At 44.4% G+C, this 18,355-nt stretch overlaps 1 protein-coding gene across 1 annotated transcript in view; it reads right to left on the bottom strand.

Moving 5' to 3' along the window:
* Window positions 1–18,355, bottom strand: part of MAML2 (mastermind like transcriptional coactivator 2) — a 205,237-nt gene that overhangs the window by 52,696 nt on the left and 134,186 nt on the right. The window contains exon 3 of the mRNA XM_026052952.1: window positions 9,062–10,519. Coding sequence (XP_025908737.1) covers window positions 9,062–10,519 — 1,458 coding nt within the window. The remainder of the gene's footprint in view (window positions 1–9,061; window positions 10,520–18,355) is intronic.

Raw genomic sequence — 18,355 nt, 5'->3', positions numbered from 1 at the left:
AGAGACTGGCAGGATCAGCACTGTAGGCTAAATACGTAGTATATCCTTTGAGTTACAAATTCAAGGACTCTAAGCAACACAGATCTGGAAGGCTGCACTTCCAAGACCCTCAAGTCCCTTCACATATTTCACTTACAGGATCCAGAAGCAGTTACTTTTGGAGGGGTTAGCATTCTTCCCCTTTGCAAGTGCTCTCTATGTGTTTATGTGTACACACACAGAGAAATATATATGCACGTACATATGCATAAAATGTTCTCATTCGACCTCACCCAGTCCTAACCTGCACTCTGTACTACTATGGTCTTCTAGATCTCCTATCTTCAGACCCTCATCTCTCCTACATTTTATTCTTTATCACTTCTTCTCCCAGCCTCTGTCTACCTCTAACACATCCCTCCTGCTCTGGATATATTCCAGCCTGGCACTTTTCCTCTTATACTAAATTTTCTGCTCGCTCTCTCTTACTGGCAGTTCCTGCTCTTCCACACTCAGAATCCCTCCTTCATTCAGTTTTCCACCTTCCCATTCCAGCCAGCCACCCCCACAGGAAAAACTCCCCAGCACCATCACTCAGGTTGCATGAACAATCTGCCGCTGCTCACAGGAGCAGTCCCATCTCCACGTTTTGTTGCCAGGTGAGTGCTCCTGCCACTTCCCTTCCTGGGAAGGAAGCCCTTCCAAGCCCTTCTTGGCTTTGTCTGAGCCCACAAGCTAGAGCAAGTCACTAAAAGGCCAGAAAATCAAAGCAGAGGGGAAAAGTTATCTGCCAGCTTTGTGAGGGCTCAGACAAGTGGCAGAGGTGGTGCTAGAGGAAGGAGTGGACGTGTGGCTGGAATGGAGGAGGGCTCCTTGTCCCCTTCTGAAGCAGCCAGATGTTTGATCAGCACTGCCCTCTTAGGAAACCTCGCCTGAGAGTCCCATAGGACTGCTGTGCCAGCCCTGATGAACCCATGTGCTCATGAAGTCACCAGAAATGGAGTCTGTAGCGTGGGGAGGTGTCTGACCCATGGTGCGCCTGCTCCTCGCTGCACTTTGGGTGAGATTTCTTAGCAGTCTGGCTCAAGGGAGCACTGAGTAGCCCATACTCATCAGTAGGACTGCGGAGTGCTGGGTCCTTATCCAACCAGCAGGAAGAAGTCAGGATGCCCTAGGGAGGCATGGAGCACAGCTATGTGACTCACGCTCACCTCCCACTCTGCCCTGGCAGAAGTGCAGCCAGTGCCCCTTGCTTACAGCTCTGGGCAATGTCAAGTTGAAGGCCTTAGTCAGGACTCTGACATACCGTCTTACAGTGCAATCCACAGTAATTTGAATCTGTGCATTTCATGTAACGGGACCTGAGAACTTTCTGCAACAAGTCTGCTCCTCGTGTATGTATGCACCCTAAACTGCACTTTCCTCATGGGCCACCTATGATGCTTAGGGCTTTAACACTGAATACGGATAACTGCTATGAAGGAATGTGGTGAATATTCCTTCTGTTACCTTACTTATGTATTTACCACTGATTGACAATACAGTGTGGAGAACCTCTTCTCATGGAACAGGAAAAATCACCCCAACTTTTGTGGGAAAGGACTGTTTGAGGCACTCCTCAGTCACCCTCTAATTTCCAGCTGGAGTCTGATATAGCTGGGCCTTATGTAAGGAGACTGAAAAGTGACGTGGCCTGTTTGAAGAGACACCACAACTCAGTGGGGTAGGACTGTTCTACCTGTAAAGGGTGGTGGGAGGATGCCCTCAAGATCCAACCTCTGTCCGATGTACAAGGTGCAAGTAGGTGCAACCTGAGACAAAGCCAGTGCATAAACACACGAGTATGGGTGTCTCTAAGGGCCCTTGGGGAGTTAGCAAGGTGGTGGGTGCACTCAAATGGCCTGTTTGCCTTCAATTTAGAGGTACGAGTGGAGTAAGAGGAACCAACAGTTCTTGGTGCTCCAGAGGTTCTGGGAGGCTAAGGATGTTAAGGCTAAACGTGGTAAGTGCCGTAGGTGACAAGTTGATCAAGAAGGCTCTCAAAAGAACCTGTCTGGAGCAGAGAGCAGCCAGGTTGAAATGAGAGGAGCGAGGGTCATGAGTTCAAGCACCATCCTGGGATATGCCCAGGACATAGGAATGGCGACTCTGAGGTCAACACTTGAGTTTGGTTCAACTTCAGCCTCCTAGAGGATTTCTGGTGATGGCAAATGTGTACTTATGTCCTTATCCAACAGCTCTGATGGATTGGTTATAATGCCTGTGGATGAGATCTTCTTTCCTTCCCAAAATATATAACAATATATAAAATAGTAGCATATATATAAAAAAATAGCATTTCCTTCCTCTCAAGCTTTTGCTTATTTAGACTATAAATTCTTCAGGGCTAAAGCTGTCTCTTACACTGTGTGTGAACATTATCAGAAACAGGCATGCAGCAAATGAAGCAGGCAGATGGTTCTGGACTAGTTCTGTTGGAGCATCTGGCTGATTTTCTGGATCAGCATCAGATATAAATGGTAAATTCAGCCATGCAAACTCTTATTAAAGTAACATTTCTATGTCTGTTACTGTCTTAATGACAGTCATCTGTAGCCTGGGGCAGATTCTCACCATAAAAACACCAGTAGTAAAACTGACTGAATGAAGGAACAAGTATTTGTCATTAAAGTATTCTTTCATTTTGAATCCCTGGAGAGAGAAATTATTGGGGCTAGCTCTTGAGGACTTCAGGTATTTAGATTTAAAATAATAGAAGGACTCTAGGAAGAGAAATGAGAGGTAAGGCTTGTTAATTTTTTTTTGTTCCTTGACTTCTTGAGGTATTCATAAATTGCCTACAAACAAGCAAAAACTTACAGGAAAGGGCTTTTCACCATGCCAGGTCCAAATGACTGTGGAATTATAATTTTTTTCCAGGCTGCCTTTCCAAAATCCCTGCAGGAAGTTGACTCAGGCCTCAACTCTGCCCTCAGAGGCTCACAGAGCAGTACGGGTAATCCTCACTGCACCCAGGTAAGAAGCTGTCATGGACAGCCCAGTTTTAGAGACGATATCATAGGTCAAGGCAGAGTGACTTGCCCAAGACCACCTAAAGCCAACAGCAGAGCACTCGAAAGGAAACATCCCCATCAACTTGTTCCCCAGTCAGCATCACATCTTCAGCTTTCTGTCCCAATCTTGTCCTTTTGCACCACCGTTCTGGTTACCCTATAAACATAAGCTCATATCCTCTCTTTGATGATGGCTTGCTACTTCACCCCACTACTCCAAAACTGTAAACTCTGAATTCATCCACCAGCGCTGCCGATCTCACCTGTCCCTTCCCCCTTGAAGCCCCATTGTCTTCTCATACATATGCATCAGGTACCTTGTCTGTCCCTTTGCTTCCTCACCCAGCCTACGTCCAAGGTTTCTTGCTTAGTGGTGCCAGCGGAGTAAAACCAGAGGGCTGAAGCACTTAGCACTCTACTGTCCGTCCCATCATCAACAGATTGTTTCCTTATGGCCATGAACTTACTGGCTCAGTAAGTGCCTCCTGGATCACTGCACCTCTCAAGCTAACTTTTCTAGCCTGGGTGGGTGTAAACAGATATTCTTCGAAGGCCTCTGTAAAGCTCATCTTTACCTTGATTCTCAGAGAAGCTGGCTCAGCATTGTCCCTTTGAGACCGGAGACATTTCTAATCCAAGTCTGTACAGTTCTTCACAGAATGACATTTTGCTCTGCCAGTGACGCTTCCAGGAAATTTCACAATGCAAATTAATAATAAATAAGCCTTCAAGTTAACTAGTCTTAGCTCAGCACATATCCACACAACTGAAACGGTGGTTTGTATCTATCCTCAGAGAAGTATTTTCAAAAAGCCCTCAAAAACAGAGACTATCTACACATCCCCAATCTCGAGCAGGGGATGACCTAGCTACCTTGACCTAGGTAGCTAATATTCCACTAGTATGATTGTCTATATATTTCATTTAGCAAACTGAACATGAATGGCATAAGTCATGACCAAAACACCAAGACTACTATTCACCATAACAGTACATGAACTTAGGACATAGTTTTCTTTGATTTCGTGTTCATAAATCATCTATAATCATGCAACTGATGGCAGTTATTGGGACATATTCATACTTTTATTCAGAACATTTAACACAGAATCTATTGCATGAAGGAATGCAACCAAAATGGAGCTATCAAGAAAAGCTGTCATCCAAATATTATTTTTATAGTGAGCGTTGAAAGAAAGGTCACATTGCTATTTTCTTACACTATGGAACAGTTTCTAGTATTACAGATTCCAAAGATCTGGAATCGCTGTTATTTGTGATCTAAGTCAAATTTTAATCTTGGTTTGTACCAATTACCACAAGTCACTCTAGGTTTTCTCCTTCCCTCACAAATATTTGCAAAATAATTCACAACTGAAAACATAGAGGTTGCCTCACCAAAATGTGATCTTCTTTTCTTCTTTAGTGGTAAACACAACGCTGTACAAAAACGCTGTTTTCATATGAATCATCCAAGGCAGCCACATTTTCTTTGAGAAATTTTAGGGCTTAAAGCCCTAAAGTGTAAGCTATCACTCAGCAGTGAAAGATAACAAGAGTCCTGCTAACTGCACTTTCAAAGAAGCCTTTAACAATTTTGTTCCTGCTGCTTCTTCCTTGCATGGCACACTAACCACCTGACAGTTTAACATATGCTTTTTATAAAAACTGAATGTTTTTTAAAAAAAAAAAAGGTAAAAGACCATAACCTGCTGCTTATTATGTTGCTGCAAGTCCACTTACTTCCTACCAAAATAAATGAAATTACCCTGGATAAGATGAGAATCTGTTTCACCATTTCTGCAGAGTTGCCAGGTTAGCAACTACCATCTGTATCCCTTGGAGATATTAAAAATGATGCATATATATCAGTTAAGCTCTGATCTTTTCTGGGCCTCCGAAAGGGCTGATGTAATGGAGGGGGCTGGAGCTCCTCTGAGCACGAGCCTCGTGCAGTGCCTCATCCACAGGGCAGTGCTGCCCCACCACCTCTCTCCAGCTCTGTGACCACACGTGGACACACTACTTCACTGGGTTGTGAAGAATCCACCACATGCTGCGAGCACCAAGCCTTGCTTTGGGAGTGCATGAGGCAAGAGCCAAGTATGGGATATGTGTGCCTGGAGACAGTGACAGAGAAGGGATTGCTCAGAATTCAGTAGGGAGGAGGATTGGTTGGATTTTTAAGGAGCCTGTTAGGACCTGGTGAAGAAAATGATCCAGGGCATGTCCCAGTCAGGGCAAGTAAGGGCAAAAATGCCCCAAATTGCAACTAATCATGTCACATTCTTGGATTCCTAGGAAAAAAAAAATAAAAAGAGAGAGAGGGAAAAAAAAAGGAAGGATGGAGAGATGATCCTGTTCTCAAACAGATTAGAAAAGAACAAGGACAAACAAGGCCCTGAACTCTGAACAGGGAAATACAGTTTGTTACAGCAGCGGTGCTTTAAACCAGGGACCACTGGCTGTTGAGTTCTTGTGATTCCCTTCCCTTATGCTGGTTCCCAAAACTGAGACTAAGTATGGCTTTTGTGGCCCATGGACACATGTCTACAGGTACTAGATAAGGGAGCTTCACACCATTAGGGTTCCTGCCCTCATGAGGTCAGCCTTCTTTTCTCCCCTCCCTTGAGTGAATGAATTTGAATAAAAAACTGTGGAGAGAAAGTCAGCTTGAAACCTCTGAGTTTAATTTGGCTTTAGGTCAAAAACAGAAGGGGATGAATAATATTTTATTTGGTAGATACTGGCATTTCTTTTTCTGACTTCTCCTTGATAGAAGGCTGATGAATCATATTGAGCAAGTTACATGGCTGATCAAACATTTTTAAAATATGTGCAGAATTTCTTATGCTAGTCAAAACCACCAAGTTTTTTGTTCAAAAACCTTGTCTTACTCCAGAATCATCTTTCATTGACTGTATTATGTTTCTCTGAGGAAAGAAAGTTAGACTTTAAACGTCTCACACAGTCACAGATTCTCTGCATTGCAAACCTTATCTGAACTGAGCAGAATTTGGAGATTCTAATTTCCTAAACAAAGAGAATATTGAAGTTGTAAGAGTTTTCCTGTGACTGTGCATATGTTGCATTCTGGGAGACAGGGGAAAGGTGAATCTTGCCCACAACACAGAAGCAAACAAAACCTTCATTCAATGCAACCTTCTCCCAGGAAGCCAAGATGATTTCCATCATTTTTATGACTTTTCCCTACAGGCAAAAGAGATCTAATTAGCAAATCCCACTACAAACTCCCTGCAATTTGATACAAAGTGATTGTGACAAGCAGAAAAGTTATAAGCCCTACATTTTCATTTAGCAAGCCAGGACTGATAAAGTCAAGTTCAAATGCTTTTAGGCTGTCTTAAAGCTTAAGGAATAGAAATCCTGAGAGTGGGCTTGTTCAACTAAAAATGTGATTTTATAGACAAAGCATTCCACCCTGCTCTTAAATGGTCCTTGTAGTCCAGACGAATCTGGGATCTGAGGAGCAGTTGAATGATACCTAGCTGAATCAAATCCCAACTCCTCATGAAAAAACAGGGCATGAGTAAAATAAATATTAATCATGAGGTTAATTAGTAAGAGCTGGTAATTAATCATGTATCACTGTTAATGATGAGTAGAACTCCTCAGAGATAGGAGACTATGCTCTAGGAAAGAAGGTGGTTCAAGTTAAACATGTTGTGATATTCTCATTGCTAAAATAAGGAGGACTTGACCTATGAGCTTGCTTTGCCTTTAGTTGTCTTTATTGGCATAACAATATAAAGGACTAATTTAACATTCAGAGTGGATCTATGGGGAAGAAAGCTCTGTACTTGAGACACTAATAAATGTCGGGCTAATACCATATCATAGCCTAGCAAAAACAGGATACCCTGTTCAGGTACTGCACTACCCAAACCAGTCTCCCTGATGGCATCTCAGACTAGTGCAAGGTCTAGATTTTTTTCCAAATCATGCCCCATCCATATTTCATCTGAGGGTCCTCAAAATTCTGATGGGCTTTGATATTCAGACACCAGGTAAGGCTGTTAGTCACCTGGGGTGACTAAGAGGGAAGCAAGGCAGGTGGGAGAGGGCCGATCTGCTCATCTATAAATAGTTGGTACATGTGTACTTGATAGCATTGGAGGCAAGTGGGAAGTGAAGTGGTCAAAATCTACAAGTTTAGTAATGGTGGGATGAAACAGGAGAATCATCAGAACCTGACTCTTACTTCACAGATTTTACATGTACCCTGAATGAAAAAAAGATCTTTAAAGAACAGCAGTGCTTTTGCTGCAAAATCCCTGTAATCTTTGTCTACAAAGCTTTCAAGCTTCACAATTATGTTATGGGTCAGAACAGCCACATCCTGCAGACTGAACTGGGAAGTGGTGTGAGGTGATGGGAGGCTCCGGAAAGCTCCTTGGAGAAATCCATGATGATATGCAGTCATCATTGGATTAGTCCCTCCTTTGTGTAGTATCTGAAGTTTGGCACTCAGCTAAGTTCATTCAGGGAAAGTTTCCTAAGAATCTCACCTAAGATTCCTTCTCTGGAGATCTTCCAAACCCGCCTGGCTGCCACCCTGTGCCCCGTGCTCTGGGTGTCCCTGCTGGAGCAGGGGGTTGGACTGGATGATCTCTAGAGGTCCCTTCCAACCTCAACCATTCTGTGATTCTGTGATTTTGTGATCTGAAAAACCTTGTGGCTGCACAGGTGAGAAATCTCGCTACACTCACAATCAATCTTGCAAGTACTGTCATGGCCATGTTGCCAGCTACTGTCTTGGTGGCTCACCTCCCTGAGTAGCAGCGCAAGAGGACACGGAGCATGGAGCTGACACTGCCTCAAGCCATGTTTTTATTGCCTTCCAGAATGTGACTTTGCATATTTTTCACAAAAACTGTAGTTTGCAAATGTCCTGCTTGTCTCTCCTGTGCTGACAGATTGCTGGAAGCTTCACTATGGCTAAATGAAGGAACTGCTAAAATACATCTGCCTGCCAGTCTATTAAGCAAATAGGGAAATGCTCCCAAGAAGAGCTTGGGCGCTTTGTGGCCCAAGAAGAGTGAGGAATAGCCAGAAAGGCTTCCCGGGAAGCACCAAGGCTCTGCTTGCTTCCCACAGTCACTTCTTCTCCAGCCCCTTCCCACAAAGCAACCCCTCCTCACCCAAGCTGCCTAAATGTGGCACCTGCTGAGACCTCTGAAAAGGAAATTATTTGTTGGAGACATCTACGATTAATTAATCAGGGAACCTAAAACAGTTGGACTATGCTACAGACCTGCAGCATAACTGAGTTACAACCACTGTGTCATAGCATCGTGTCCCATGTTGAAACCATGGGCACTGGCCACGTGATACGTAACTGGAGATGCATCTGTAACAGCCTTCACCTTCATATCTAAGCATGTATTTTATCCGCAGAATATTCCCAGAAGTGTGATAAGTGTTTATAAAGCTCACAGATAAGTCTTAGTTTTCCTTTGCCAAACAGATAACAAATGTGAAAACAGTATTTTTGTCATGTGAATCAAAAGATATTTAAAAGCATAATTTCCTAACACTTCCTCCCTAAGGAAAATGATGGCATAAAAATTAATGGTGTAAAATGCACAATCTTAGATTATACAGGAATTTGTTAAAATTTTGCCATCTAAAACAGCCTAAAAGTTTGTAAAGTAGAAAATTTAGATATGATTTCAAAATAATCTTATCTCTGCCCTATTATCTCACCTTTCTGTGGTAGCATATTCATTCTATTGGTTAAAGAAAAAACAGTGTTGTGTTATCTAAGAAAGACATGCCTTTCTTTAGATTATTTTCAGTGTGCATTCATGATAAACCTGAATAAGCACTATATACGTCAACACCAACTCTGATGAAGCACCTTCTAACCATGGCATCACCAGCTCTGAAGAAGCATATCGCAAGCAAGACGGACATTACTGGCCACAACTGCACATTTCCTAGAGGAAAAACATTTTTGCTACCACACTGGAACGATTCTATTACAAATGAGGAGGAACTTGTCTTACCTGTCTGTGCTGCTGGGAGACTGGATATTGCAAACCTGAGATTTGCTGGCTTTGCTGCATTTTCTGAAGCATCATTTTTTGCTGCATGGCTAGGGGTACATTGGGTGGTCTCTGAAGAGGTTGGTTCTGGAGAGGCTGAGATGGTTGTGGCTGTGGCTGTTGTTGCGGCTGTTGCTGCGGCTGTTGCACTGGGGCTGAGCTCTGGGTCTGCTGCGTGTAGTGCAGAAGGGTAGGCTTGCTTTGGGAACCCAAAACTGAAGGCATCTGCTGGTTTGTTTGCTCTGAGTTAAAATGAAATAAAGGCTTTGTGTTGCCGTGATGCTGCTCTAGTGGTGGCTGAGCACTGTTGATAAAGTTTCTGTTGAGGTCCTGAGGCTTCTGTTGCATGATTATGTCCATGGGATTGCTCTGGGGAGTCGTTGGTTTATAAACATAGTTGTTCATCCCTTTTGACTGATTTCCATTCACTGGCACCCCGAGCATTGCTGAGTTTTGTGGGCTGAACTGCTGCTGACGGAAGGAAGGACTGGGGATTTTCTCCTGCACAAAGGGTCCAGGAGAAGGTCCCGATGGAGACAAGGTAGCCCAGTTGGCTGTCTGGTTTTGCTGCTGCTGTTGCTGCTGAATCAAGGCATGCTGCTGCCGGTTGGCTGCTATCTGTTTGAGCTGCTGTGCATGAGACACCTCTTGCCAGTTAGGCAATGGTCGACTGGACACAGAAGAAACCTGTGACACTTGTGTTTGACTCTGAGGCACCGAAGGGATGGGTGAAGAGGTGGACATGGCAGCGGTGGCCATAGTGAAGGCTGGACCTGTAGAAGAAGGCCTCATCTGTGGGGAGCCCACAGGTGCCTGATTCATGCCTGGTGCATACTCACTCTTTATAACCATCTTCTCCATCTGCAGAGGTCTCACAGGGCCCCTCTGGTTCTGCTGCCCAAGGTCAATGTTGAATGGCTCGTCCTGTTTTATGGTGGCATTTATCATATTTTCCAGCTCAAGATCACTCATTGGTGGCACTGATATGTTAGTCAGTTCATTAAATAGTTCCTGAAGCTCTGGATCCATCATTTGCTCCCCTGAGTCCTCCCCATATCTGTTAGGGAACACGTTCTCATGGGACAGCTGGCCATCTAAATGTTTGCTGCAGGACATGGTTTCTCCTGGTTCTTTCTTTACCTCTTTCAAAGCCATGCTAAACATACCATTCCCACTAGGATGTGTATTGTTTGCTAGGTTGCTAGCCTTTCTTTGTGTTCCTTGCCCCATAGGCATAGTTCCTGACATTGACTGGCTTTGGCAATTATTAACATGATGTCCACCTTGCCCCATTGAGAGATTATCTCCCACTCTTATCCTCTTAATGTCAAGGAAAGAGCTCTCTGAAACACCATTGGGCCTCTTGTTGTTGACAGGTGACAGATTTACCACCAACTTTCTCTTCAAGGAGCCTTGGAGCTGAAAGAAGCAGAGAAAAAATAATTAGATGACACTGAAGAGCCAAGCTATTTGATGCTTATGGAAGGAACTTACAAGTTAATAAACTAGTGAACACTGCCCAGTACAGAAAACTATTCAGGGTAGAAAGAGTCAATGAAACCAGTATCAATGGAACTGAACAAGGCTGTAATGAGACATGTGGTGAAGATACCTTGTTGTAATCTCCCCCCCCCAACCCCAATCCTTTCCCCAGTGGCTATGGGACAGCACCTTTATGGCAGCACTGATTGACTCCTGTTGATCACAGCTCAAGGGCCCCTTTTCCCTGCCCATGCAGGTGGAGGGAGGTGGCTGTACCCACAGCTGCAAAACCTAGGACTCTCTCCCATTAAAATGTACCAGAAATAGATCTAATGTATTTTAAGACATTAGAGATTACTGAAGTCATGAAATCTGCTCTTGTACCTATCAGTGTTATAGGAAACACTTCAGTGATTTTGGTATCTGATTCAAAAGGCAATTTTTGACTGTAGAGTCCCAAAATTGTAAGAGAAGTTGCAAAAATATGCATGAGAGCTAGGCATCCTGATCCCATAAAGGTTTATACTGGCTGGAGATCAGTAAAATTATGTTCATATTTTGAAATGAATCCACTGGAGCCATATCAGCTGGTATCAGCTGGTTCGGCAGGTATCACCTGATCCCTGATACACTGCTGGGTTATTATCCAGATACATCTATTAATACATTAAGCCCTAATTGTTCCAATTCTGAAACATCTGCTATAAAACACACCGAATATGCAGCACTGCCCTGAGAAACATAACTCTGTTTCCTTTTCCCTGAGTATTTACAGCGATACTTTCATCTACTGGCAGCCCCGCGGCTCTGCTCAGGCTCACAGCCCTGTCCAGCTGGTGCAAGCTCCCCCGCCACGCTTGTGCATGCAGACTCCCTCTGCCCACAGAAAACAGTGGCGCAGTTCCAGGAGCTGAAAAAAATGCATTCTGTTCCTATACCCTCCAGTAAAGTCACTTTGAATTTCAAAAGCACAGTTCATAAAAAAAAAAAAATCTAAAACCAAACACACCTGTCCTATCTTTAGTCCTCTACATGAAAGGCTTGTGCCCCAAACTCGGCACAGCAAATACACACGAACGCAGTCCTAGCTAAATGTACATGTGGTGTTGCTGTTTCAGCTGCACCCAACACACACGAGCAGCGTCAGGAAACCCCAGCGGGAAATCCTGCTCCTCTGCTGCCTTTTACTCACTCATGCAGCAGAGCCCGGCCTGAGGAGGCCACGGGGCCCCACCACCCGACAGCACCTGGGGGTATCACCGAGGAAGCAGGGCCCGCCACAAGTACGGTGTCTTGTGACAACGTCGTGGGGCAAAGGAAGCGTTAGAGGACACCAGGTTTCACGTTATGTGAGGAAGGGTGATTTATGGTGATTTATGAGATCTCAGTTCACATTATTTATGTTCTGCTATCTCATGTAGAGCAGTCCATGGGCATATGACTGTCAGTGATGAACTATGTCCTTCAGGCATGTCTCTCTCTGCATATGCATATGTGTTCATATGTCTATATGAGAGGTCTTCTAGGATAACTCCATGTGTAAACACTTTCATTCTAGAGCAAACACCTGCAAGTTGCTTGCGAGGGGCTTAATAAGCAAGTACCTATTTCCTTAGTCCACAATCATCCTTCCATTGGATCAGTAGGTCACTGATTTTCCCTCTCCGAGCAAAAGCGTCTCAGAGACAGAAAAACTCGTATCTCAAATGCAATTTCCAGGGTAGCTTTCAAATTACAGATTCACGTTTTCATTTTAAATGACAGACCTGTTGGTGCCGATCTGAAGAAGCCCACAGACCCTGTGCCTTCAAAAGTGACTAGTTGTCATTAGCTGTCCCAGGGGAGGGTTTTTTAGGTGGTCCTTAAAAAGAGCACGGACTGTCTTTTGGTTAGCGTGTTCCTCTGACACATGAGTCACTGTACTTTCCTTCGGGGGAGGCGGGAGGAAAAGGTAAGCTGCACTTCCTTTTACCATCATCTCTGCTATCACAGTTTATTAGAAATCATTCTCATGCCCTAAAATTCATCTTCCTGGGAAATGGGGAAGTCCCCAAGCCATCAGAATACACCAATCTGCAGCACATTTGGCTTTCAGATATGCTGCTGACAGCAAGGCTGAACAGGTAATGAATAATATATCCTCTGCATGTATGTGTTCTGTGTGGTTAATACGCCTTTCTGAGCTGATTTTGCTTTTGGATGACATTTTGAATCAGAGGGAGCTGTTTAAAATGCCTTCACATTTCCAAAGCATCTGCATGAGGCTTTCTGATGAAATTAAAAATGCAGGTGTCACACAACACTGTGCATGATAGCTATTCTACTTCTGCATTTGAACTAACTGCAAGCAGAGATGGGTAAGGCACAAAGTTTATATAATGTCATGCCCAAGTCAGCAGCAAAGGCAGGGAGAGCACCAACACCTCCTGACCCCTCCATGACCAAGCACTCCTTCCCTCACCATCTTCTGATGCTGATGCTGGCTTTGGAACATGGATTGGAGGACTGGGGCAGATACTGCCTTTCACTACTTGTGCTCTGCTAAAAAGCCCTCCAAAAAGAGCACCGTGAATTTACGAACAAATAACATGTTCTGACTTTTTGCATTGCTCTTTGCACTGGCTTCTGAACCTGACTACACCTTGGTCAGCAGGTATCTCCATCTCAAAAAAAAAAAAAATGATGCACAAAATTGCAGAGCTGTAAATGTGCATGATCCTCAGGTTTCATGGAGGCTTCACGGAGGTTGCTGGAAAGGCCCTTATGCCCTCACTAGGCGGGGATGGGGAGGAGAGCCCACGGGAAGGATGTGAGCGGCGCACAGGGATGGGGTCTCCTCTCCCTGCCTCTGCTGAGGTGGCAGCAGGTGCAGGGCAGGGTGGTTGTGGGTGAACTGGTCCCTGTTCGTTCCAGTGAGACACTCACAACACTCACGACAAGCCTGTCTCACTTGCTCTTTCATCTAAACCTGGCCTTGTGCAGAGCACTGGCATCTGTGTATCGTGCCCACTTTGTCTTCAGGAGGGAACTGGACAGGGTTTCATCACTCAGATCTCTACAGTTTTCTATCATATTTTTCAGCTGCTGGTAACTTCTTCAGCAGCCCAAGCCCTCTTCCCCAAGCAAAGCAAACCCTCCTCAGAGGGGAAGAAAAGAGCTTGCCAGATTTCAAACCCCATCTATTCCCAATTTGCAAGCCAGCATTGATTTGGGTCAGCAGATGTAAAGCACAAGTTCCTATGCACGTTACACAGGGGCACTTCCCTCAGCCCAAATGGACTCCTGCCTGCACATCTCAAACCACTTGAACTGTGTAATACTGAAAGGCTCTGCCTGTGATGGGAAATGTGTAACACGACAGCAACCAGGAGAGGAAGAAGCCCGGTGCACAGCTCCGACCCGCAGGAGGCAGGCAGGACTTTATGAACCATCAAAGAATACACACTTTTCCTGGCAGGCTGCATCACTGCCAGACCTTCTGATAAAGAGGTTCGGGTGAGTCATGCACTGAGAGTGGCAAGTGCTGCATGCACCGGCCTTCTGAAGTTAGTCTAACTCATCCAAAGCCGTGGAGATCCCATTTGTGAGACGTGCCGGGTCTGCTGCTGCACAAACTGCTCACGGGCGTTAGCAACGGAGGGCAACGCTCCGCAGTTGACTGCTCTAAACGGCACACTGCGATGCGAAGGACACTTAATTCCTATCGAAGACTTATTCGGAACCTTAAAAGGGGTTAAGAGAGATAGTCTTTTTCTCTAGTGCTGCTTAAACCAGTCCAAATCAGCAGGAGTTCACCAAGCCAATAACCTGGGCTCATCAAAACCTGCTATCAAACCACTTATCTTTTTTGGCAAAACCCCAGCTCATTTACTTCAACTTCTTTTGTGGTCCTTTTTTCTTTTTCTTTTTTCTTTTTTTTTTTTCCCTGAACATAAAATTAGATGATTTTACTGTGGATTAATTATGTTTTCCTTTTTCAAAAGCTTTTTTCAGAAAATGGAAACTTTTTTTCTTTCTTTTTTCTCTTTTCTGCAAGAGCACAATTTGTCAATGAGAAATTTAGGATTCTCTCCCACACACATGCCCAAAATTAAAAATATTTTTATCGGTTCTTTGTCCTACCTCTAACAGTTACTTTTGCAGATTTCCACAGGGATTATATGACCAAGTAAAGAATCTGGCTACCACAAGAGGCAAATGATAAAAGACTATTTGGCTTCAGTATCAATGAAAATCTTATTTTTGTGTGCTTCCTCTGTTGGACTTCACTTAGGATTTGCTTTATTTCTTGGGCTCAGGGCAAATATCAGAGGGCCAGAGTTTTAAGCCTGCACTAACCCGTGTGAGCGGAGGATGGAGAAGGAGGCGATGCCGGGCTGTGCATGGCAGCAGCCTGGGCTGCAGAGGAGCAGCTGAAACCCAAAGCACTGCTATGCACTGCCTGTAAGGCAGGCCGTGCTCTAGCAATTCACGCAGGGAATGCTCCTGGTTAAAAAAAAAAAAAAAAAAAAAAAAAGCTTTGGATTTTATGCTTACACTACAAAAACAGCCATCAAATCCAGTTTAAAAGCTCCCTTTTGGACTTCTGAGACTTTCTCACAATGTATGCTGATTGTATCTACGACTGCATATAACAAAATCCTTCATGTGTCTGGGGAGGGGAAGGGGTAAAGGAATTACACAAAAAATACCAAAAATATGCAAACAATGAAAGTTGCCAAACAAAAAAAAAGAGTAAGGAAAAAAGAAGGAATTTGTTCCAAAGGAGGAAAACTTGCTGAATGCTGCTTCTCATTTATGCTGTGAAAGCACCTCGGAAGGGCCGAGCTTCACGGCAAGCCCTGCCAGACCTGCTCCCAAGGAGCCACCCGAAGCAGCAGCGGCTGAACCCGAACGGTGGCGGCTCCCGTTTATCAGACAGCGGTTTCCTCTCTTGCTGTCCACCTCCTGCCACGCCACGTGCTGCAGGACCAGGAGCCGAGCCACGCGAGGGACACCTCTCCACATGGGTTTGGTCTTTGAGCACAGCCTTGCCTCTCTCCTGGGTAGGGGAGGATGAGACATCTCTGTTGTGGTCTAAAAACGCAGGCTTGATGCTTCGCCTCTCCCAAAGCTGCAAGTGCATGCGCCTCCTCATAGGTCATTTCTTGCTACGGATGCGCTTGGTTGGGTGCAAGCTACAGTCCTTCCCACCACCACCCCTTGCACACAGCTACTGAAATCATCTGCCGGCTTGGGCAGTTCTTGCTCTGCCCTGTGAACGGCGCAGAGCTCCGTGACGTGGAGCTATGGCAGCAGCTGCTTCGCTTTTGTGTCTCTTCTGAATGTTTAATTAGCTTATCTTACTCTGAGCAAGGGCAGGAGGCTCCCTGGCCTGGCTCTGCTGCACTGAATGCAAAGCCAAGGATATTTATTTTTAATCTTTTGTCTTGATTTGCGACTTCCACCTGACGCAGCTGAAAACCCAAGTGAAACACTTGTCTTCAGAGAGATTTTAGCACTGCGAGTTCAGAAAGTCCAATCTGCTGGAGGAAGCTGATCTTGGAAACAACATCAATTTTTCATACCGGACTGAAGCCCTGGACATAGCAAGCAAGGGAGAGCAGCACGAAGATGTGGTGAGGTCCATGAGCTGTGCAGCTACAAGCTCTGGTCAAAGCAGACCTCCTGTGTTTGCAACGAGTTGTGCAAGAGTAGGAAACGCTGCTTCCTGCCCCAAGCTGCTTTGCATAGAATCAGCTCCAGGTGTCTCTTCTCTGTGGTCCCAAAAGCTGCCTGCTCGGAGGCTCGTGTGGAGCCAGGGTGGCTTTGGCCCGAGGTTCAGACTTCGTTCTGCGCAGCCTCAACCTTCCCACCTCCCTCCTTGCACTTCGGGGCAGAGACTCGGTGTCTCTGCAGGGCGTCTCATACTGGTTCTGGCTGCTCCTTAAGCGTAAACACCGCTGTCAGTAACGGTGACTAAGAGGTAATACAAGTTTTCCTCCTTGTTTACTGTAATAAGTGTCACTAAATCTGAAATTATAGTAACAAATAAGGATGTTTCTTGGCTGACAAGTATCCACTTAATTCTCATTAGCAGGAGAACAAGATTGGAATAGTAATCAGCATGTTAGAAATCCCACAATTTACCTTGGCTTATGGAAAAACAGCGTATCTTGCCAACTGAGCAGACCAACCTAAAAATGTATCTATATTATTCACAGTGCACTGCCTAGAAATATAACATCAGGGCTTTGGTCCAAGTTGCTGAAGCACAATAATTATATTTTTTATGCAGATTTTACATCTGATGGATTATAAAATATCATGTCTAGCCACAGTCTTTTAGAAGAATAGGAACACAGAGAAACAATAGTACTTTAACTAGGTCAAGATTGGTAATCATAATGTAGCAGTCATTACCGTGTGCAAAACAAACAGGCATGAGAGATCTGTATTTCTCATCCTGCAAGCTGTGTATTTGTCTTCTAGAGAAATCTCTTTTCTCATTTTTTTTTAGATCCTTTTCAACCATGAATAAATTAACAATCACTTTATGTGAAAACTACAGAAATTTATGTCAACGTTTATTACCATGAAATGTGGAACAAAGCATAATGCAACCTGAGCTTTCCGAAATGCGACTGCTTAACTGATCCTATCCTGATGAGAAGGAAATATCAAATGCATTATAAATGTTGACAGGATGATCAGGCATGTAAAAGAGGTCATCCAACACCACCCTCCTCATTGTTTACCAGTTTCATAAGTCAGCTTAAAGTATTAAAAACACATACTGTCTTGCAGAGGAAGCTCCTAATCCGTAAAAATGTGGCTGCTGTTATTTGATTTGCCTTTTAGAGATCAATGGCATAGCAGATTTCACCTAAGGAAAGACTGCTGAGTGCAGTCTGGTCCTGGTTTTCTGCCCAGCATCCCTTCCGAACTCACTGTGTAGAGGCTTTGTAGCTTCCTTACAGCACACATCCATGCCCACATGTGGGTTTTTATTACTTGTCTAAGCACTATCTCCTCTGCAGCACTATGTTTCAAATGTGCAGTCAACAGAGGAAGACAGCAGACATCCAGCCCTCGGAAAACAAGGAAATATTTAGACTGTTTTGCTCTTCCTGCAAATCGACATGAGTCACACAGGACACTAACACCAACTGTTTGGCCTTTAGGTCTTCTGCAGGGTGAGGTACAGTTCACAGGAGATACAGTCATCACTTGTCAACTGGAAAAGAAAATCTATCCCTTCAATGTATTACCTAGCCATGCTTTCAGCATCAAACAGGCTCAAGCAGACAGGTCAAGATAGGCCAGCTTGAAGAAGTGGCTTCCACCGCTCCTTGCGCTAAGACAACTACAACTAAAACAGCTACAACAAAAAAGGCTTCTTTTTAGAAGGAAGGAGTCCTGATCCTTTGCCAAAATCTCTGATAGAGAAGTAATATTTAGGAGCAAGTCCTAGATTAGGACCTGCGGTAAAAGAGCACACCTAGAGAGGAACTCAGGTGAGCTACCTTCCCTTGTTTGATGATTTAGTTGAACCTATATGGATCTCTGTGTCACCCCAGCATGCACACTCATCCTGTTAAGAAGGACTGAAGTTAACAGCACTACTAATAGACATTTTCGAAAACTTGAGCTTAAAACAGCAGTGACAAGACCAGCCAGATGCCCCTGGACAAGAATTTGTTCTGTACAAGCAGAACAAGCAAGAATATTACTGGATTTTGGAGACAACAAGGGTTTAAAAACATAGAGGATTATTCTATGAAGAGACTAGAC

Source organism: Nothoprocta perdicaria, unplaced genomic scaffold, assembly GCF_003342845.1.
Source record: "Nothoprocta perdicaria isolate Ctin4 unplaced genomic scaffold, notPer1 scaffold_94, whole genome shotgun sequence".
Classification (NCBI taxonomy): domain Eukaryota; kingdom Metazoa; phylum Chordata; class Aves; order Tinamiformes; family Tinamidae; genus Nothoprocta; species Nothoprocta perdicaria.
Note: the sequence above shows the minus strand (reverse complement) of the source record. Positions and strands in the feature narration are given on the sequence as shown.